Source organism: Cheilinus undulatus, linkage group 14 (assembly GCF_018320785.1).
Source record: "Cheilinus undulatus linkage group 14, ASM1832078v1, whole genome shotgun sequence".
NCBI classification, from domain to species: Eukaryota; Metazoa; Chordata; class Actinopteri; order Labriformes; family Labridae; genus Cheilinus; species Cheilinus undulatus.
The window spans coordinates 36763249-36786697 of record NC_054878.1 but is presented as its reverse complement, the minus strand read 5'-3'; the positions used below and the strand labels follow the sequence as shown (position 1 = coordinate 36786697).

General features: G+C 37.6%; 1 protein-coding gene across 5 annotated transcripts in view; it reads left to right on the top strand.

Moving 5' to 3' along the window:
- The window catches only part of ryr3 (ryanodine receptor 3), a 182566-nt gene that overhangs the window by 123359 nt on the left and 35758 nt on the right, over positions 1-23449 (top strand). For all 5 annotated transcript variants that reach the window (XM_041805055.1, XM_041805053.1, XM_041805052.1 and 2 more), the window contains 26 exons: positions 1604-1694; positions 1806-1946; positions 3196-3359; positions 3573-3651; positions 3865-3954; positions 5369-5512; positions 7370-7432; positions 7560-7635; positions 7716-7839; positions 8865-8980; positions 9074-9141; positions 9230-9351; positions 9542-9591; positions 9675-9735; positions 9830-10068; positions 10715-10796; positions 11533-11663; positions 14195-14313; positions 16179-16377; positions 17024-17118; positions 17444-17589; positions 19208-19295; positions 19411-19503; positions 20716-20883; positions 22016-22075; positions 22165-22299. In XM_041805055.1, the coding sequence (XP_041660989.1) occupies positions 1604-1694; positions 1806-1946; positions 3196-3359; positions 3573-3651; positions 3865-3954; positions 5369-5512; positions 7370-7432; positions 7560-7635; positions 7716-7839; positions 8865-8980; positions 9074-9141; positions 9230-9351; positions 9542-9591; positions 9675-9735; positions 9830-10068; positions 10715-10796; positions 11533-11663; positions 14195-14313; positions 16179-16377; positions 17024-17118; positions 17444-17589; positions 19208-19295; positions 19411-19503; positions 20716-20883; positions 22016-22075; positions 22165-22299 (2944 nt within the window). The remainder of the gene's footprint in view (positions 1-1603; positions 1695-1805; positions 1947-3195; positions 3360-3572; positions 3652-3864; positions 3955-5368; positions 5513-7369; positions 7433-7559; positions 7636-7715; positions 7840-8864; positions 8981-9073; positions 9142-9229; positions 9352-9541; positions 9592-9674; positions 9736-9829; positions 10069-10714; positions 10797-11532; positions 11664-14194; positions 14314-16178; positions 16378-17023; positions 17119-17443; positions 17590-19207; positions 19296-19410; positions 19504-20715; positions 20884-22015; positions 22076-22164; positions 22300-23449) is intronic.

The following is a 23449-nucleotide window of genomic DNA, read 5'->3' as shown; positions in this document are numbered from 1 at the left end:
TTTAAGCAAGAAATATCCTCTGCACACAGGGTCATTATCTTTTGAGAACAAGATAGAAAAATACCACCTCATGGGACTTTGAAAGTGTCACTAGCTGTGCCTTTTTGGGCTTTACTATATTTGACCCATTTAGACTGGATGCATCATTCTCGTACCTACCTCTAGAAACGGATCAGACGCTTCTACATTCTACCTTTAAGACCATGATGCAGCATGTATGCATTTAGGGTACACTCACTGGTTTTACAACACTAGACTGATGAACTGCAACATGACTCACTGAAATACACTTATAGAAGGTGGATGGGATTAAAAAAAGATTCTGGTTTTAGCCTCTTGAGCCTCCACATGGAAAAATTGATGGATGAAAAACTCTTTTTCTTTTAAATAGAGCAGTGACACAGACAGCCTGAGCGAGAGAAGGTATGGTATTTTAGATATTGTAGCATTTTGTTTATTAGAGAGGAACAGAGTGTGAATTAAAAGACATGTCACAATGTGTTCACGGGCAAGATCAAGAAAACTGTATGAAATAAATATAAAATAGCAGGAATCATAACTTAAGCTTCTGAACTGGCAGAGAATCTCTAGTTTTTTTCCTTTTGTGCAAGTCAAAGCCAAGATTTGAACTTTTACGTGGTTTTTATTGAATATTGAAATTACGTTATGTGCAGTTTCTCAGAAAACCCTCAGGTTTTGTTGTTGTTTGAAACAATATGTAGGTTTTTGAGGCTGTTCTTTCAGGTCCCCTGGTCTAAATGGGTTTTAAAGTACTCAAAGCAGGTGGAAACTGTGATGACTTTTTACTACTTCTTATCATCTCTTTAATTTTGTCTTATAATAATGGCTTACATGTTTTTTTCTGTTATTGCACATAAATATTTGATATCGGCCACAGAGAGGAATATTCAAACAGTTGATCCATTGTTATTTAAGCTGTACTGATGCCAAATTTAGCAACAGACACATTTACCTTCATTAGCAGGCAATTTAGCTCTACAGAATGATCACACTGATAATTAAGGATTTTAACCACATAATGTTTTGGATGTCCTTGACAAGAGTTTGACCTCTATTGATTTCTGAATCATGCAGCTTGGTGCATGCATTATGTGTCTTCCACGTACTTGAGGTCACATAGTAGAGTCTTTCGCTATAAGGAGGAACTTTTTCATTTTAGTTTTAGCATTCTTGCTGATGTGAATGTCTATTTCTGTTCAGGCACTGAGTCTGGTTTAAAAGAGATAAGAGCATTATATCAGATTTCTGTGATGTTTATGAGATAAGGTACGATTATCTTTAAGTGATCCCTAGAAAGGAAAACAGGTGTTGCAGCAACACAAAGACAAACATGTACAAGTAAGTAAAAAATAAATAAAATGGGAACATGCATGAAAAATAAAGATATATATATGACTGGTAAACAGGAGTAAATTAACTATTCGGGACAACTGAGGGCATTCTAATTTGTTCAATATACAATACAGTAATTCTGCATTTACTGTGGCGTCGTATATTTTGTCAAGCTAATGATATCCAGCGAATATCCACTCATTACTTCTGTATTTCTCCATTTGACAAATATCCTTCTGGTATTTCACAGGCACCTGCGTCCCTCCATGATGCAGCAGCTCCTCAGACGGCTGGTGTTTGACGTTCCCATGCTCTCTGAATACTGCAAGATACCTATCAAGGTGAGCATCTCTACACAATTAACTGCCAGCACTGTGCAACATATATTTTATGAGTATTGGGATAGAAATTTCCCAGTTCTTGAATTTTTGTTTTGTTGTTTCTGTTTCTAGCTTCTGACCAATCACTACGAGCAGAACTGGAAGTACTACTGCCTGCCGTCTGGTATGGGCAGCTTCGGTATGGCTTCAGAGGAGGAGCTCCTCCTCACCAAGAAACTCTTCTGGGGAATCTTTGACTCCCTTTCAAATAAGGTAAAACTAGCCTGACACGTCAGACTGACCCACGGCATGGGATATGTTTATATTTTTTTTCTTTTATATTAATTTTTGGCCATTTTTACCTTGATCTGAGTGATAGGACAGTGAATAGAGCTGGAACAGAGATGAGAGAGCAGGGAATGATATGCAGTGAAAGAGCCAGGGCATGGCATATATGATATATTTCTCATCCATCTGGATAACACCCAATGATCATTGAGTCTGTCACATTCACTGTTGGCCAATCAGAGGAACAAGATGTAGTAGGCATGCACAGCCCTGGGGAGCAAGTCTTGCAGTAGCCTGATAATAGAAGAGCAAAACCATCTTTACCACCAAGAAAATCTCTCAGTATAGTTATTTTCTCTTCTTTTAATAAATAAATGCTATCCAGTTCTGGTTAAACTTCTTCTATAGCTGTATTCATGTTTATCTCTTCCCTGGTAGCTGTTGTTTGCAGGCTTCCCACACAGCTAAACCATGCCTATAGCTACTGCCCCTCTCTTCTCAAATGTGCTGTTTTGGCCAGAACAAGCACTTCAGCTTGAAACTATGCAAGACAGATCTTGATGACAGACATGGACTCTGACCAATCCATCTGCTTTGCAAGGTTAAGGTACAACCAGAACCTGTGTTTAAGAGGATATTCAGTAAGATAAGCAGACAGTTTGTACAAATAAGAAGATATTATTCATAGTTTTGGAAAGCTGTAATATATCTCTGAACTTCTTTATCCACTAATCCTCTTGCTCTTTTTCTATCTCTGGGAATTAATCTGAAGTGTCAAGAGGCAAGGCCATACTTTTCTTTCATCCATCTTGCCTGCACAACAAAATGTTCAGCAGTCTAGCAGTGTTTGCTTTCATAAAGCTTCCATCTGTTTGCTGCTGTTATTTTTTCAGAAAAACGTTGGATTTCCTACACCTGCATGTGGGTCCCATGAGGGAAAAGTTCCTGGTAGTCAGAGGTAGTGAAGTGAAAGCTCAATGAAGTGCTTGTGAGCAGTGCAGCTGAGGTGAAGCCAAAAAAGATGAATCATTTATCAGTGTGTGACAGGCTATCGCTCGGCTCAGACTTTCTCAGCCCGCCGTCTTTCATGTTTCCTCTTCCCTTTTCTTACCCTGATTTTGCTCTGCTAAATCTGTCCATCCAGTATCTAAACAGACATTTCTTCACGGCAGATAACATGGTGAGAGAACAAGTTTGTAACAACTCCCTTCTGATGTATCTGTCTCCTCCGCAGAAGTATGATGCTGAACTTTTCAAAATGGCCAAGTCATGTCTGTGCACCATCGCTGGAGCTCTGCCTCCAGACTTTGTGGATGCCAGTCTGGGAGCAACATTGGAGAAACAGGCCTCAGTGGATGCACAGGGAAACTTTGATCCCAAACCCATCAACACTGCCAAGTGAGTCTAAAAAAAGCACCTAATAACTTGTTGTCAATGTTGAAAAAAAGTACAGTTTCAAACATATTTTTTTCAGATACACAGTGATAACAAAAAGATACATTATTAAAATGTGCAGGGTTTCTTGGTGTGCTTGTTTACAAATCAAAACAAATAAAGTTCAACTGACTTTGAAATAACCATTACTATTTGAACCATCTCTCCACTTTTTAGTATCTCCCTTCCTGAAAAACTTGAGTACATTGCCAACAAATATGCAGAGCATTCCCATGACAAGTGGTCCTCAGAGAAGGTAAATTTCTGTCCTTGTGGTTTTAGGGTTTATCTCCCTTTTTCTGGTGGCATCGAATTCAAGCCATTTTTACAATTAATTATTGATTCTGTAAGGCTCTCTAAAAATGTTAAGAAACTGTCATGTTGTAATTCTATGAGACACTGAAAGAAATAGTTTGATTTTATTCTACTGCTGAATTTTTATATACTTTATTTTGGTGTGTCTTTGCAGGTATCAGCAGGCTGGAAACTTGGAGACAGTTTAGATGAACAGGCCAAATCCCACCCACTGCTGAAGCCTTATAAATCTCTGAGTGAGAAGGTACGTAACACGCAAAGTGTGCAACACTCAGAGTGCAAAGAAGTCTTAGCCTGAGATCCTTTTGTTTAATTTTTTAAAAAGAAGACAGAAATAATTTTACTGGTAGCATTTGAAGCCCAAGCAAGAGGTTTAGATCTTTTTATCCAAACCAGACAGCCATATCTTCAATGAAATTGGTATAAAAATAGATCATGTCTGTCAATAATTAATGTGCATTAGTTGGCCTTAGCTAATTCTGTACAAAGTAATTTAGATGTTTGACTACCTAAATTAATTTAAGGGTTAAAAAAGACATTGACATAGTCAGGGAAAATCTCAGATTTCAAAACATTAAGATATTAAGGCTCTATGGATGTTTGCATTGCATTCTGTTTTGCAACATTTAACTCCACTGGGTAAATGTCAAAGAAATAGGCAGCCTTGAATAAATCAAAGAGGGGTTTATCCCAGATGAGAGATGTTTGTTCATCTCTGTGTTTTGTAGCGCTACTTCTAAAAGTGATATTGCATGTTTGTTTTTTGCAAAATCCTTGCACATTCAAGCTTAGATTGGACTTCACCCATTACTGTGCATGTTCTCTCTTAGTCCATCCCAGCCCACCACATTAAATATATTTATAGGCCAAAATAGACTAAAACTCCAAAGTCTAGAGTGAAATATAGTTATGCTGCTGTGTCTGACATTATGACCAGATGTCCTTGACTCCCTTTGAGGCCGTCCGGGCTCCATACTGTGGGCTGGACAGGGCTGGTGTCGGGCTTGAGCAGGGAATCTAACCTCTTGTCGAGTCAGAGTTGCCCAGACATCTACCTTTGACATCTGGATAACTCTGACTTTATTGTCATTGTACAGGTTGTCTGTGGTGTTTTATCTGTAAGTTGGTCACCTAATAATAGAAATAATAGAGGGTTGACCTTTACAGGTCTTTATTATGCTAACAATCTGACAACATATATAAATGAAATAGAAAAATAAAAACAATACAGCATGGGCTTTTGACCTTAACATTTCATGTTTATCCTTTTCCTCAAAGAATTCAACATTGGGGATATTTCTACAAATTCAGTGCTGTCCTTTTCCTCCGTCATCTTGCTAATATAATAAGCTAACTATGCATGCCCACTGCCATATATTTCTCTTCCTCTGCTATGCAGTTTTTTAACCAACATGTAGGAGAGAAACAGAAACAGTGCAGATGGTTCAACTGAGAAAAAAACAGAGGATTTTTCCGTGAATTGATTATGTTTTTGAAAAATGAACAATATAACAGACAACTTGAGTTGGACAACTAATACTTTACATGACTTAACAAAATAAGTTCCTTTAGCATTCAGATTGGAGGGGAACTGGTCCTGTGTAGGTTTGTTAATACATACAATAACTGACAGGCTTCTCTGTGTGTTTAATGTTTAGGAAAGAGAAACATACCGCTGGCCAGTGAAAGAGTCGTTGAAGAGCATGCTGGCGATGGGCTGGAACATTGAGAGGACCAAGGAGGGAGAGGCTATGTTCCAACAACGAGAAAGTGAAAAACAAAGAAAAGCATCTGATTCTCAGGTAAAAGTCTGATGGATCATCTTTTAATAGCCATAAGGATTTGAATCACAGTTAGACTATATTATTGTCCCAGTTGTTGCTTATTTAGCATCACATAACTGACATAATTCACTTCTCTGTGTTAAGTAGCTTTAGCAGTCATGAGTTGTGTAGATTATTTTTAATGAGGCCACATTAAAAAGAAACACGAGGAGCCCTTCTTGACCTGCAGTAATAATAACCACAACTCAACAAAGCTAATGGCTTATGTTGTTAATGATTTCATTCATCAAAACTGTCGCAGTTCTTTCTACATGTTATGAAAGTCAATGGGAAACATAAATCCTAAAACGAGTAAATGATGAGTGAGACAGTGATGTAGTTTCTGTATTTTAAAGTAAACTAAGCAAAGAGACAAATCTTTATTTTGTTTATTTAACACAAGGAAGAGTTTAAGGGTGGAAGTTTTTTGATAATCTGCTTTCTCATTTTGACTTGTTGTAAAAGTTATAGTTCATTTCTAAAGTATGCAGCAAAACCATATCATGTATGAAAAGTGGTTATTGCTTTATTTGCTCAGTTTCAAAGTCTTTAAGTACACGTTTTTATCCAAAGTGAGGTAAATCTAAGATTTATAGCTGAGACATAGACAGGTGTTCATGGCACACTGGTTACTGATTGCACTTAGACTGATGTTTGAACCTCCGGTCTTCTGTACTGCGGTCAGCAATGTAAACCACTGAGTTATTCATTTACTACTGTAACGTTCTGTTGCCTTACATCAATGGTTCCCAAACTTTTTCTGTCGGGCCCCCTTTGGCAGGTACATATCAACATGTAAAAACATGTAAATGTTGGACAAACATACCATCACTCTGATTTTTGCAAACAAATTCCTTTTTTCTAGAATTTCCCACAACATAAAGCCTCAAAGTTTTGAACTTTAAAACTATACAGATGAACAATTCCCTGAAATTAAAAACTTAATAAACATCTTTAAGATTTATACACCCAGTCCTGGAATAATTTCAGTGACAACTGTGAGCTTATTTGGTGCTACAGATCTTCTTGAGTCGTGGGCGCAGCTCTGAGACTGCCAATTTCTGTTCATTTTTAATGTCCAGCTTTGATTTGTTTTTTGTCTTAATTGAGGCAACAGCAGAAAAACCTATCTCACACTGGTAGGATATTGCACAAGGAAAGAGTGTGGCCAAAGCTCTTGAGCCTACTCCTTTTCCAATCCAATCCAAAATGCAGAAAATGTCTTGAAGTTGAACTGCAATAACATTGTTGAATCTGAGGTGACAACAAAGAACTGCTCTGCTTCTACAGTGCTGACATCATCAGCTGGTGTTGCTTAGCCTTACCTTGCTGGGCCCCCCCCGTCATGACCCCGCACCCCCCTGGGGGTCTCCACGGCCCACTTAGGGGACCACTGCCATAGATCATGTTTGCTTTCAGTTATCATTTGTGACGCTTAAAATATTAAAAAATGTCTTTATATAATCTGTATGTAAACATGCAGATATAATTCTGTAAGGTACAGAACAGAATGATATTTGTAAATCTACATCATGTCTTATATTTTCTGCAATTCTCCTCCTCTGTGCCCTCTGTCTTTTATCCATGGTGGCTTACACTGCTCTTCAAACCTCTTAAATGTATTGCAGCTAAACCTCCAAATATAAAATCTGAATAAATAATCATTTTTATAGCTGTTAAGTTCACGTGTTATAGTTGCATCTTGTCCATTAGCTAGATGGAGATTTTATTGACTCTGAAAATATTTAAAAGAAATAATTGTGAAATAAGTCTGATGCATTTTTTTCTTTTCTACTTCCAAATGTTGTTTTGAATTGTCCCTTTTTTACTTCATAGGTCAATGGATTCAGTCCTGCTCCGATGGACTTGCACAATGTGACTCTATCTAGAGAGTTACAGGTTGGTTTTTATTTGACTTTTATCATTGTTTTCACACATGCTCTAGTCTCAGAATAAAGATAATGTATGAGAGTATTCTTTGCAACTCATTCCCATTGCAAACATGTGAATGTGTGTGTCTGCAAAGGGCATGGTGGAAGTGGTTGCAGAAAATTACCACAACATTTGGGCCAAGAAGAAGAAAACTGAGCTCATTAGCAAAGGTGGGTAAAGTTTGAAAAATACACTCCTGCACAGGTAAACTGTATTGCATCACAATATTGTTGACTTCTTTGTTTATCAGGAGGAGGGACCCACCCACTGCTGGTTCCCTATGACACCCTTACAGCTAAAGAGAAGTACAGAGACCGAGAGAAGGCCCAGGAGCTCTTCAAGTTTCTGCAGATCAGTGGCTATATCATCACAAGGTAAATGATGGTTCGAGCATTATTTTTCTCTTATTTTGCGCATAAAAATTCTAAAAACAGCACTTTGTGGTCTGTGAGATGTTATCAACAATGCTCAGAGACATTGTTAAGCGTCTGTTTAAGAGGAAGGAAAAATAACGATTGTGTATGTTCAGGTATCTAGACTGCAGCTTGTACTACAGATACCCCTAAACCTCTGGGTATTATTGATTTATACCTGATGGAATGCTGTGTAGAAGAGATCTTTGCCACTTGTGGTTGGTGACTGTGATGTACTGTTAACTTCTCTGTGGATGTGATAAATCATTTGACAGAAGCAGACTCTCTGGTGAAATTTGGTCCAATAAGATCTGAAACACAGACATGTAATCCACACCTTTAAGTAGTCAGTGGAAAAATGTTCAGTTTTTAACAAGTTTACATGTTTTTTAACATAGTTTCCATGAAAATGTTGAGTTAGGTGGACCTTTTTTATCACAATAATTTAATGGAGCGACACCTGCGAGCCACTTCAGGCAGAAAACTCAAGATGTGCTGATTTTACTCTTTCCATGCATCATTATCCCATCATCTGACAAACATCCTCCCAACTGGATGTCTGATTAAGCTGCAAGATTTACGGGCTCTTTCTCTGCCCTGCATGAGCACTATGCTTTTGACCCCACCACCACCCCTTAATTTACCTGCTGGCTCTGAATGAGGGGTTTAAGATACTTTCTAATCACTCCTTAAAGTCTGCATGTAAAATAAAAATGCTAGGAGACTTGTAGAGAAACTAAACACCAAACACAAATCATGTTTTGCTGATGCAATAAATGTTATAAACATTTACAAACATGAGTTATCACTGAAGTGAATTAGTGGTAAATTTGGACTATTTTGAGTTTTATAGTGTAGTTTCTTTTGTCTTACTATTTCAGACCTTTAAGCTCTAGTATGAGCACAGACCATTTTGTCTTTATTTTGCCTCTCCTTTTGCTAATATCAGAAGAAAATATTGTATTGATGGTCTTTTCCTTTGATAGAGGTCTGAAGGACATCGAGCAGGAATCATCATCCATGGAGAAGCGATTTTCCTACAAGTTCCTCAAGAGGCTGCTGAAATACGTCGACTCTGCTCAGGAGTTTATTGCTCATCTTGGTGAGCGAGTAACACAAAACGTTCAGGTTTTAAAGGTACTTCACACTGATTTGAACTCTTCAATTATTCTTATCTTCCTTTTTCTGAATGCAGAGGCCATGGCCACCAGTGGGAAGACAGACAAATCACCTCATGACCAGGAAATAAAGTTCTTTGCCAAGGTCTGGAGGTCATCAAACACATCTTGTTGGTGACTTTGAATTACTTACTTAAAGGTTTGGTTTATTAGTTTAATTTTTCTCTCTCTAGGTGCTGCTACCTCTGATAGATCATTTTTTCAAGAACCACGGCCTGTACTTCATCTCTACGCCCAGTAGGAGCCTAAGCAGCGTTGGGTGTGCATCCAACAAAGAGAAGGAGATGGTCACCAGGTACTAAGGAGAAGCAATGAATTTTGTACCTCCAGGGTTTTTACCCATCATACAAAGTCCTTTGTTTTATCTAGTGAAAAGATACCCCTTTTTCTATCTCATTTCTTGCCTACTCTGCTTTTTTCCTGCTCTACCTTGTTCTCTCTGAAGCTTTTTCTTCAATTCTGTTCTTACCGTCTTTGTTTTCCAGCCTGTTCTATAAGCTGGCAGCTCTTGTCAGACACAGGATTTCTCTCTTTGGTAAGGCTGGATTTGCCTGTCTGTTTGCGTGTCTTGTAGCTTTAAATCTCTTAACACTTCTACAGTAAAGGTCTCTCTTATAGGTAGTGACTCTGCCATAATGGTGAGCTGTCTGCACATCCTCACTCACTCACTGGACACCAGGTGAGCCCACAGTATTGTCCTCAGGTACACACTTCTCTGTTTAGTTGAAAATGGGGTGCATGCACATTAGCACCTGTGTTCCCTCCATTCTCAGAACGGTGATGAAGTCTGGCTCAGAGCTGGTCAAAGCTGGGGTTCGGACTTTCTTTGAGAACGCTGCGGAGGACCTGGAGAAGCTGCTGGAGATGCTGAAACTTGGGAAGTTCATGCAGTCTCGAGCTCAGATGAAGAGCGTCAGTCAGAGCATCAACTATGTGACCGTGGCTCTGCTGCCCATCCTCACTGCCCTATTCGAGCATGTCAGGACTCATGAATTTGGAGTGGATCTGCTGTGTGAGTTTGTGTTTTCATTTTAACTCGTTACTGCATTTTTGTCTTTTTTTTTTATAACTTTTTGATAGAAAATTAAAGAAAACAGTAATAAAACATGAAAATTTAAAAAATCAACAGGAATGAATACACAAGTTAATACATACGTAGATTGCAGGTTATATTCCCAACTTTGGCAAACAAAACAGAATTACATAGAAATATTCAACAACCCTGAATAAGACTTATTTTTAGCTCTGGTAGGTGACAAATTAGGTTTCTAACCAACAGGTAAAATGTGCACAAAATACAAATTGATAGGGTTTTTTTCTTATTTATTGAAAATCAATTCACGCTTTTGTGATGCAAATGCTTACATTGTAAAAAAAAATGGCATTGTCATTTGTTGTGCAACCCCTCTGCCTTTGTATTTTGAAAGAGGAAAACCTAAAAAAAATTTCAAGAGAATAAAAATAAGGAAGGGAATGTTGAATCAGGCTCATATTTAAAGGAGAATTTTTGTAACCAGCACATCTTTACATGAACACTATGAATACAATCCCTTCTATCTACAGCTGTAAAATACATAATGTTTAAAATAATGAAAGTGTTATTATTTGTTAGCTGCTGGTATTTGATTCATGTGTGATTATTATTTTTTTTGTTTCAGTGGATGATGTGCAGCTCTCCTGCTACCGAATCCTGACCTGTTTCTACTCTCTGGGGACAGGAAAGAACATCTTTGTGGAGAGGTAGGGGCTATAATTTTTCTGCAGCAGGATACAACACTACTTTTGTTTCTACACTTGAGCAGCAGCTTTGTATTTGACCATTAAGTTTGAATACCCGCAGTCCCACTGAAACCTTTAATGTCCATTATTTATAGCATTTAGTATCAAGGACGTGTGAAATAGCGATTCATAAACTACATTATGCATGTCACCATTATTAGGGTGCCGAGCTTTTTGATTAGCTCATATTCACAACACATGGACTGAGGAGTTTGGGATATTTATGATGTAACCTTAGGCACTGTCACAAATAGTGAATTATGAGACATGGTGCAGCTTTTATGACACACTGTTTGTTAGAAAATAAGGACTAGGGGTTTGGACTTCAAAAAGACAAGATAACAATCAGATTTTATAAAAATGTATTAAAGTAAAATGATTTCGCAGTCCCTGGGAGAGGACACGACAGACACACTTTGAGCTGTGAAATCTTTCATCAAAGGCACAATTCTGAGGCGAGTGAAGAAACTTTCAAAGCTGTTTCTCATCTGAGCCAATTCAAGCTGTAAATAACCTGTTAAAAAGTTTGAGCACGACCTCTTCTCAATGCAACAGAGACTGAGGGAAGATCAAATGTTAAAGATAACATTAAACCTAAGATGTTTGGACCCCATTTTCAGTCACAGAATTGCATTGTTTATCTTTGTGTAACTATTTATTCACATCAAACTTAAGGATTTTTTCTGTTCATCCGCAGGCATCTTCCAGCAATGGGTGAGAGCCTGGCAACTCTGGTAGGAGCCATGCCTGTGGCGTTCCTGGAGCCCCATCTCAATGCCTACAACCCACTCTCTGTCTTCAACACCAAGACCCCTCGAGAGAGAGCCAGTGAGTCTCCAGCTGAAACTGCTTTTAATTTATATCCCTTTAATAGGAATTTACCATGCTCAGGCTGTGCTGCGAAGGAATTCTCAAAGAATAGATTGTATCTGTTACAGAAAGCATCACAAAGTACGCATTTGCCTCTGCTGTCTGCCCCATCATAAGGTCATATTCACAAAGCATAATGTGCTGATGATATTCAAGCACAAAGACACCCATTTAGTTTTAATGCTTTGAACATTTAGCTCATTTTGCATTTTAATGTATAGAGGAGCTGTTGGTACATTACTTTTCACAGAGCTGCTTTCTGTCCCAGCAAAGCATAATAATATCCACAAATAGATTATGAACAGGTAGAGGATGGGACAGCTCATTTTACAGTTCATTGAGAAGAGGACTCGACAGATGTGATATCGTTTAACAAAGTCTCCTTCCTAAGGCAGGCCAGCTAGAGCAGCTCATCCAGTTACTCACTTTCCTACCTGCCCTGAGTTACTACATAACACTGTTACAGTTTTATTCACCTAAATCCAAAGCAGAGTACATCATGACCAGAGATCTATACAGGAGGGAGTAACATTACACAGACATTCTCCACACAAATGAACCAATCTGCATGGATGTGCTAGGACTGAGCTGCAGACTGCTCCCAGACCATTTCAAATTCTCTGTATAATAATTATATATATATATATATATATATATATATATATATATATATATATATATATATATATATATATATAATAGTATTTCACAATATTACTAACAGTCCATGTTACAGAGAAGCTTTCTTCTATCACACAAAGGTGAAATTTGTGTCATTATCAGTAGAAAGTTGCATCATGTCACCCCTTATAACTAATGTGCTAGTTTTCAACACCTCAGAGGTGACAGCAAATATTTCACTCTAACTGCAAGTGGTTATTAGTGCTAGTGTTGTGAATTTGGTGATTTTTATGAAATTAGGCCTATTTGCATTGAGAGGGGCCAGTTTTGCTAAAGATGCATTGATAATGCATGTAAATAGGGAAGTGCTTTGATGACTAATTTCTTATCTCTTTATCTCTGTACTATGGAGTCCTTTGGAGGAAAAGATCCCTTAATCAGAGGTGTAAAGCAACTAATTACATTTACTAAAATAACCTTAATTGAGTAGTTCATTTTTGGGTACATGTACTTTTTGAGTACATTTTAGAATCTGTAATTTTACTTTTACTTATGTAAGTTTTAACTGGAGTACTTTTTCTTCTTTTGACTACACAGTAGCACATAAGGAAATTGATCAACATCACATCCCAAAACAGCTGTTGTGTTTTACTTTATAGAGGTGTGTCTTTACCTGAAAACCTGGCTGGAGGTCCGCAGTCTCATGTTGTGGTTGCCAATATAGAAAGCTCATATTTCACCGTACACCTCTTCAGATGTAACTAAGGCTGGGCTATTAATCAAAACTTTGATTTAATGTCCCACTACAATTTTTTAAAACGCAGAAGTTGCAATGTTTCTCTGAACTGAAATGTGTGTGAAAATACAGGTTCATACAATTTATTTTTGCAGCGGATATGTTTTGCTCTACCCATGTTGGAAACATTAACACATCCATTTTTTTCTGGAATAGTTTGCAACTTTTCTTATTTTTGATAATGTTTTTCTTATTTTCTTCAAATGAGAATGATATACAGTGATCATTCCCTTCAATGCAAGAACTCACATTGAATCTGCAATGTGCAGTATGAGTCAAAATAATCCCAGTTAGACTTTTTTAATTGTTCAGCCCTAGTTTTCATGATGGTTGCTACAAGGCTTTAAGTTAAAATCAGTAAATTACTGTGATCAAAGTAGGCAAACAATTTATATTGATTCATGCATCATGTTATGTCATCCTTATAATACAAGCCTTGGCCTACAGGAATGAACAGTTAATGCTTAATCTATCTAATAATGTGTTTGTTATTCTATAGAATAATCTGTTGCTTGTGTTTGTTGAAAAGTACTTAAGATCAGGAACTTAAAAAATAATTGCATGTCAAATCGCAAATGCAATATTGAAAAAAAAAATTAAATAAGATTATTTTCCCAAATTATTCAGCCCTAGTATTTCCGTTAAACTGTGAATCAAATAGATTTTATATTTTCTTAAGTATATTTGTAGACCAGTACTTTAACTTTTACTAAAGTAGATTTTACTGAAGTAGATTTTAGCCAGAGTAACTGTACTTTACTTGAGTAGTATAATCATATGCTTTTTTCAACCTTGAATGCCACAAGCTGGACCTTAACCCGGGCTGCCCATGTACATGGGGTGCTAGCTAACCATTTGCGCCCCTTCTTCTGGGCTGTCTTGCCTTAATTCACTTAGAACAGTCACTGGAGTCAGAAACTGGGGACTGGCATGCAGAGAAGGAGCCACTGGCCAGATTTGAAACCAGGCTGCCCTTTTCATGGACAACAACCTCTGTATATATGGTGTATGTGAATAACTATTTGGTAACTGACACCTGAGATGCTGTCTTCATCTTTTTGTCTGTTTTTAGTTCTGAGTATGCCTGACACCGTGGAGGAGATGTGTCCTGAGATGCCTGAACTTGAAAAATTGCTCAAAGATGTCAACGATGTCTCAGAGTCCGGTGCTCGCTACAGTGACATGCCACAGGTCTGAGGGGCTGATGGGATGTTTGAATACAGTTGCATTTACCGTAGATTTTATGCTGTTAATTTTCATGTCTAGTAAGGCGAGTTCTTGAGGACTGACACACATAAAAACAAGAATATTTAATTTAGATCAGTTTTAGATTGACATTTCAAATGTTTTCCTTGCTAGATGCTAGGGGTGTGACGAGATCAAAACGCCGTGAGATTTCTCATCGCAGAAAAATCAATCTCGTGAGATTAATATTGCGCAGACACTTGGAGCAGCAGCAGCTCTCCTGACAGAAAACAACACCTAACTGGAAGTTATTAAAGATAACAAAGATTCCCTGGACACTTTAAAATTGTTGGTGAGCGAGCAAATGAAGAAACTGAGCTGATCCGGTATCCATTAAGATGATTAAGACTCGCTCAAAGTGCCACTTTTTTGTGACTTTGTAACTTTGAGTTGCTGCTTCATCATGTCTCTTCCTCATCTCACCATCTGTCAGTCACACATTTATTAGATGTTGGCTGCGTGTGTGAATCAGAAGCTTAACATAAGTATGGCAACAGGCCATTGTATAGGCTACTGCAGTGTTAAACTTAGCAAAACAAACTGTCTTAGCACCATGGAGTCCACTGTTAGTCCACTGTTACCACTGTTAACCAAAAACCGAAGTTCTAGCCCCATTTAAACTCGTCCTGCTTGTTGTTTGACAGCAGACAGAGACACACACTCGCTCATCAATACACACACATTAACACACCCTCATTTGTGTCGTGTCTAACACTATCAAAGCTCATATAAGAAAAAAAGACCACAGAATGATCAAATAATCTATTTCTCTAAATTACAGCAAATGTGTTATTGACAGAAATATTTATTTTGAGTGTTTAAATATGGATGTACTTAAAGAAGATGAGAAATAGTTTAATTTTACTAATGCAGCTCTTTGTATTTTAGTCTATAAACAGTGCTTAATGTACTTTCAAAATAATCTAAATGCTTTTAGTATATATAATTAGATATGACATTAAAATTGTTATTGTGATTGTAGCGATGAATGCAAAGTGTAGTAAATTAAAGATTTTGTAGACTATGAAATGAAAGTTTTGATTTGAAGAGCATTAAAATGTAGAGTTTGAGTCAAAGTTAGACAAGACATACTGTTTGAAAGCATTGATAGCCTATTCAATACTTAAATCAAACATTTTTGAATATACCTGAATACTTTGCAATTATGACTTTCAGTTGTATAAAGGACATATTATCCAAAATTTTAAAAAAGTGTAAAACCACGTCTCGTCTCGTGTCTCGTGGGCCCAAATCTTGTCTCGACTTGTCTCGTGTCTCATCACACCCCTACTAGATGCCCTAATGGAATCCTTTTTATTGTAGAATAGAGCTGTAATTAATGGTTTAGCTAGTTTATTTACTGTAAGATCATAACTAAGAAGCTTAAATTTTAGGAAGACATCTTTATAACCTCAGTCACAAATCATCAGTTACCAAATAGTTTATCAAGGGTTTTCCATCAGAGAGAATGTATACATGAACTCAGAGGAATATTTATGTTAGAAAACATGAACTGAGGGATTAATGTTAAAGCTTGATATTTTTTAAAATGTTTGAAATCAACAAACCGTGTCAAAAGTGCTCAAATTTATTTTAAAATCAGATCAAAGTTATGTTTATGTTTTCATTTGTATATAAACCTTAATTATAAGGAGACATTATCAATCAAGAAACTATGGGCTTTACATCTAAATGTTTTATGCCACTTTTTGAAATATTGAATCGCAAATGTAACACAGTGGCCATTACTGTCTGAGCTGGCTTGACACACTGAGTCACTCTACTGTCCACTTTTTCACTGTCTCTTGCAGGTCATTGAGGTGGTCCTTCCCATGCTGTGTAACTATCTGTCTTACTGGTGGGAGAAAGGTCCGGAAAACTCACCTCCAGAAACCAACTGCTGCACTATGGTGACCTCTGAACACCTCAGCGTCATCCTCGGAAACATCCTCAAAATCCTTAACAACAACCTGGGCATTGACGACGCCCCATGGATGAAGAGGATTGCAGGTAGATGCCAGGCTTAAGACAGCCTGACAGAAATTAAATATGATTAATACAGTATAACAAAGGTAGATATTCAGTGCCACAGTTCTTTTTGTCTTGATTCTTCCTACAAAGTTGCTGCCAAGTCCTAAGGGGGTTCATCCTAACAACATGAATAAAAAACAAGGCTTCACAATACACAACGAAAAAAAGAAGACTTTATAGTGGGATGTTGTTTTGAATTACCAAACCTCTGAGTAAATTATAGTTATTGTACAAAGTTTGTATTTGCACAAGGGATAAGAACGTAGCACCAGTAGCACACATAATTGGCTGCTGTGGTGCCAATTAGCTGGAAGAGCTTTGATTAAAAAAAAAAAAAATTACAATTTAAAAGTTCTCCCTTCATTGTTACATCTATTTATCCTTACCCCCTCCTCTTCTTTAGTATGTAAAAATATATTTCAACAGACAAGGGTAAAAAGTAAAAATTGCTAAGCCAGCTTAAAACTTTTTCTTAGTGCTAAATGTAGTTCGACAGCTGTGACAGTTGACACCAGATCCAGTAATCTCAAGGGAAGGCTTCCTTGTTCTCAAAACTTGAGATCTGATCCGTCGGTTTCTCTCCGGCCTGTGTCAAGAATTTATTTTCTATTGTCTCCATCTCCAGTCTACTCTCAGCCAATCATCAGCAAGGCTGGACCAGATCTGCTGAGGACCCACTTCCTCACCACGCTGGACAAACTGAGGAAGAAGACTGTGAAGGTGAGAGCTTAAAATACTGTTTGCATGGTGTTACTGCAGCACTCTCTACTTAGGGATACCTGTGGTGAAAGATGATTTTTTTGCTGACTTCATCATCAGTCCTGAAGCTGTAGTGTATATACAGAGCTGTCAGTATTCACAGGAGTTCGTCCAGGAACATTATGCCCATTCACATCACTAACCAAGGTTAAAAATATCCCTGTCCTTTTCTGACAGAGGACACTGAGGGACATTGTTACCACTTAGTAGGGAGGGGTCAGTGTGAGGACAGCGATACTCTTAATTTCATTACAAAAGACAAGTTGTTGATGTTCTGCAAACGTAGGTCGTGGCTGAAGAGGAGTCCCTTAAGGCTGACGGAAAAGGTGACAACCAGGAGGCTGAGCTGCTAGTGCTGGATGAGTTCGCTGTTCTCTGCAGGGACCTGTACGCTTTCTACCCCATTCTGATCCGATATGTGGACAACAACAGGTACAAGAGCAGCACAGAATGAGTTGGTATAACATCAGGGGTTTTTAAATGGTTTGGATCATACGGTTTTGTTTTGTTTTTTAATTTAAAACTCTGAATACAGATTCAATAGAAAACGTTCAAATCTGTAATCTCATGTCTGCATTTCAGTCTGGTCCAGAAGTATTCTGGTTTCTTTTCTTGTAATCTTGCAATCACGATTTATCAGACTTTGGTGTGAAGGAAAAACAGTTTGTATTGAGGGCAAAGCAGTCCGTAGTAACATAGCATAACATCCTAGCTCCACCAGTGCTGATTTAATGGCTATGTTTTTCTGTCCATAGATGCAAGTTTAGTTAACAATATGTTTTGGTTTAAAAGAATTGAACTTAAGAATTAAGTTAATCCGCATTTTGATGTTGTGGTATCAGCTGCCTGTTTTTTAAAAGCAAGGCTGGCTGCTGGCCCACTTTAGGCATGGTTTAGGCCTTTTTTGCACACCAACTACCCACCCGTGACAGGGTTGCATTTTCAGGCTGGAGGCCTGTTTCAACCGATCATTTGTTCATGTAACCCTCATGTGTGTTATGTAGCTCTGACTATTTTACTGCTCCGAATTGAGTTGGAAACCCTATGATTTTAAATCACAAGTATATTTTCCAGATTAGACTGCCTCAGAATGCCTTCAGTAAGTGCGAGCAAATAAAAAGAATCAAACAACCAGATGTTGCAGACTTTTACAGTTCATAAACATGGCAGTAAACATAAACATAACCAAGCCCCGAACCAAGTGGGATATTGACAATGTTTGCTATTCTCAACCAGGATGTTATCTTTATTCTTCATTTTTTGTCTGTTTTTTTTTTTTTTTTTGCTTTTTGCTGCAAAAAAAAACTCATGTTAAAACAGCTGATTATTATAAGTGACGTTTATGTCCGCAGCATACATTATAGCCAAATAGGGGCTCCATCCTATAACACTTACCCTCCCCACCATCACAAAACAAGGCTCTACCAGCCTCTGGATGGCAAAAGAGCTAAAGCCACAGTTACGGATGCTTGGCTAATAAAAAAGAAAGGCATTGTTACAGCCCAGATAGCTACTGAAGACCCAAGAGTTTGAGCAAGTAAAGAAAGCCTATATGATAGAGATGAGGTTGCTTCTTCCAGGCTTGTAAAACAGAAAGCACCAGGTCAGGACTAGAGTGAGTGCAGAATTAATGTTATCCAAGCCAGCACAAGCCATCAGCTCAACCAACCAGCTGAAGCCAGCACAGAAAGCAGACTTGCTAAAAAATTAGTCACCAGGAAAAAAGTTTGGGAAACACTGGTCTAGTGTGAAGCCAGTCTAAATCATAAGAAAGTATGTTTCTTGTTTCCATTCATGCTGCTGAAGTCACCCTCCGTTTAACTTACTATTTACTGTTGAATTTGGACTCACCAGAAACAGATGGAAAGGTACTCTGAAGAAATGAAGCAAAAAATAATGGCACATACGACCTGTCCTTATTGTCACATTTAGGCTGCTAAATGGGCTGTAGGCATTGCATCACACAGGAGGAATTTTCTGCTGGATGCCATTTGAGATTATCAAAGATAAACACAGCTTATTTAACTTGGTGATAAATATTCTTCATCAGGTCCAGGTGGCTAAAAGAGCCAGATGCAGACTCCACTGAGCTCTTCAGGATGGTGGCTGAGATCTTTATCCTCTGGTGCAAGTCCCACGTATGTCTTACCTTTCAGTCTCACTGTCATATCAGAACACACCGTTTCATACCAGAGATCTAGATTTGGACATGTCTTTGTAGATTAACTGTCTTTATCCGTCCTCTGATTTCAGAACTTTAAGCGTGAGGAGCAAAACTTTGTGGTTCAGAATGAGATCAACAATTTGGGCTTCCTGACTGGAGAGGGCCAGACAAAGATGTCAAAGGTAAATGTGAAGACATAAAAAAAGGGTGGTATGAAACTGCAAATAATAGATGTTATTGAAGATATGGTCAGCTTAACTGAGTACATTAAAGGATATGTATACATTCAGTTGATTAGGCAGAGTATTTTTCAGTTCTCTCAGAGTTTAACTTAGTTATCGCCTTCTCTCCTGCTCTCTTTGTCAGCACTTTGGAAACACACAGCTTGAGTATTTTCCTAATAGGATCCTCCAGTGTTCCCATTCTTATAGCTGTATTTCACAAACTTGGCTTACAAAAGGAAACTTCTTTATAAGCACTTTTCTTGTGCTTTAGATCCCCTGACATGTGCTGAATTAATACATTTAAAATATAATACGAATGAACTACACAAGTTCAGTCCTCTTAAACTCACTTCTGTGTCGAGGCTTTACAACAAATGCCATTTTCATGTGGTAGTAAAGCTGGGTCATTGATCTTATTGTTGATGTGTATTTTTCACCAGTGGCTCCACTAGACGTAACTGTGAGAGTTTGTAATTTATTTGTTTTGGTGAAAGGGGACAGTTTATTTATTTGCGCTCTTAAGGTGTTTTGACACAATCCCTCACAGTGGAGCGAAGCTCATACCTGGGAGACTCTGCTTAATGGCTGATTCATGTTGCAGCACTTTAGCTCCATCTTCTGTGATTTATCTGAATCAAAGCTCAAAGGTTGAAATATACAAATCATGTGTTTATAGCTTAGACTTTTAGATTGTATTGTGGATTTGTTACTCGCCAATATAAGTGCTTAATTTGAAAGATTTTAAAACAGTAATAAAATATGAAGTATCAAAAATGGATAGTAGATATACAACACACATGTTACATGAAAGCATAGATGTGATGCCAAAAAACAAAATCAAACTCTTGAGTGAAGATTTAATCACTTAATTATGACTTTTATTGCATAACTATTCTACAATGGATGCATTAATTGAGACCAAAAGTGTTCATAAAAACCTTAAGTTATAGCAATTATGAAAAATATGATAAATATACAAGAAGGGCATATAAAAAGAATACAAGACAACACTGTACAAGAAGTAAAAGAGAAACAATGATGTGATTACTGTTGAAACTACTAGGAAAATAAGTATTTAAATTACAAAGTTTTCTGGAGGTTTAAGACTACTCAACTCTCACAGAGATCCCCCGTGTTCATAGAATAAGCTTGTCTTTTCGCTATCTGTAGTCAGGAGGGGACCAAGAGAGAAAACACAAGCGCCGTCGAGGCGAGTATTACTCCATCCAGACATCTCTGATCGTGGCTGCCCTGAAGAAGATGCTGCCCATTGGCCTCAACATGTGCACCCCAGGAGACCAGGAGCTCATCTCTGTCGCCAAGATCCGCTACAGCCTGGTAAGCTGACAAAACAGGAAGAATACCAACTAGACAAGTTCTGGTCACTTTGTCTGTATATGAAGCACCACATGTTATTCTAATATACTGCCTTATATTTAGCCTTTTCTCAAGGTACTTTCTGCCAAAGTGCTAATAGATAGTTTCAATGAGATGTGGCCTCTGACAAATCCAGTCTTGCTTTTAAAAGGAAAACAGTGCTTTGCCCATTTGCTGCAGAGGCTGTGAACAGCTCTGCTCACAGTTATTTTAATGCCTTTATCTCAGGATCAGTGGTACATTATTCCCTTATCTCCAATAAAACATGCTGCTCTATCTGAAAGAAAATCAAACTGTTGTCATTAGAACACAAAAGGTTGTTTCCTCTTTTTACTTGTGATGCTTGTAGAGATTAGAAGTGCAGTGCATGCAAAGAAGGTGCCTTTTAAAACTGTAGCTACCTACTTGAGCTGATAATGTCAGTTTGAGGATTGCCCATTGATAATTAACACATCAAACTTCACTTTAGTTGTGCTATAGACAGAATATGTATTATGTCTTTCTGGTGAGATGAGAAGAGTTCTTATTTACAGAGAGGCAGGCTATTTACGGTACTTCTTTAGCAGACATGAAAGTGATCTTAAAAGTTGACATTTGGTGCAAACTAAAAAACAAGGCAGTTATTATTGAGTACTGCATAGTTTCTCGTTATCTCAGAAAAACAGGATATCTTTTATTATTATGAGCCACCTCATCATCTTGAGAAATGCGCTTTTTATCCCAGCACAAATAGTTTTTTCCCCAACTCTGTATATTGGTCATAGATATTTATAGGTACATTGTGCAGTTAGTTCAAGAAAATGCCTGTTACCCTCACATACTCTTATCACTCAGTGCCATGAGTATTAAGAATAAGTCGGTAAATGAATAAATTAATAATCTACTTGTGTATCCGTCTTTGTTTCCCTGTTGTTCAAATTATAGCCCTTTAGAAACATTTTATTCCCTTTTAAGTCAAAATATGACAAAAACTCTTAATTAAGTTTGTTTTGTTTGGTCTTTGGGAACTCCATTACTTTGTATAGTTGCTTTAATTCACACCAGTAGTTAATTATTCATTTCAACTCATCTCTCTTGTATATATTCTTTATAGAAAGACACAGATGATGAGGTGAAAGAGCACCTGCGTCAGAATCTCCACCTCCAGGACAAGGTAAAATGATGTTCTGTATTGTTAAAGTTCTATTATTAGTTTAAAAAATGTTTAATACTGTTGTTTCTTTCATTGTGACAATGTTGTAGTCTGATGACCCGGCGGTCCAGTGGCAGCTGAATCTCTACAAGGACGTGGTGGTGAAGAGCGAGGAACCTGCAAACCCAGAGCACACTGTGGATCGAGTGCAGAGCATCTCTGCTGCAGTCTTCCACCTAGAGCAGGTACAAAAACATAACTTTAGAGGTGCTTTCATTTCCACACATCACAGGATATCAAATACACAGATATGAGTCATTGAGATTAAGACATGAACACAGATTGTATTTCACCCCAGAGGATTACAAGAAAATAAATTAACGGAAGTCAGTTTTTAGATGTAGATGGTATGCATGTGTCTTGGTAGGTGGGAGTCACAGACAGCTACACCAATGTCAGGAATCAGTACGAAGAAAGCAGAAAACAGCATCAATTTATCTTAAAAGTAAAGATTTGTCAATTTTTTTGTTAGTGATGAATATAATCTGAACCCTACTCCATTCTTCCTCCTCTTGTTTGTACCTGTTTGTTCAAGGGAAATCAAGACGATAAAGACAGTAAATCGATCATTGAGTTAAATAATAATGATGGCATAGTAACTGATGAAACCCTGCAAAGTCTGATGAAAACAGCTGGGGTTAAGGTGAACGTTACAAACTATTTATTCCATAGATATTTATTGCTGATTAAACCAAATCATTAAATTAACGCAAATACTAAAGTTACATCCATGTATGGATATACATATATGACCTAACAGCAGTCCTTTTAAAATTAGAGTCATGCAGTGTGGAGTTGTCTCATTCAGAAAACAATGGAAGGAATTGATAGTTCAAAGGGTGTTAAAATTGAGCTAGCTAATACTTAAAAGGGATACCTCAGTTTTTTGAGTTGAGTGTATATGGTACTTGTTAAAAGTAGTAGCAATAGCATCCAGGGATGTCAGTGGGCGTTGCTGCTTCAGAATGAAGAAAACTAGTACAGTTTCTCTGTGTAATTTAGAGAGTTTAAAGTAAACATGGGCAAAAAACAATGCTGGCTCAGTGGTACAGTATATTTGAAAGTTTTTGAAGTGTTTATTTTCCACCCATAAAGCCCCTGTGTTCTGCATTGTTTTGATGAGAGCTTCATTTACTGTCTACATGGTTTTCCGCCTCAGTGTATCTGAACAGCTGTTTGCATTATTACGTCAACTGCTGGATAGGAAAACTAGGCTGAAATAACTAAACTTAGAACAAAAAGTAAGGAAATTTGTGTTTGGTTGATTATTTCTTTGTTGTAACAATGCTTCTTGGCAATTAATCTTACATGTTGGAACGCCCGTTTATTTCCCTT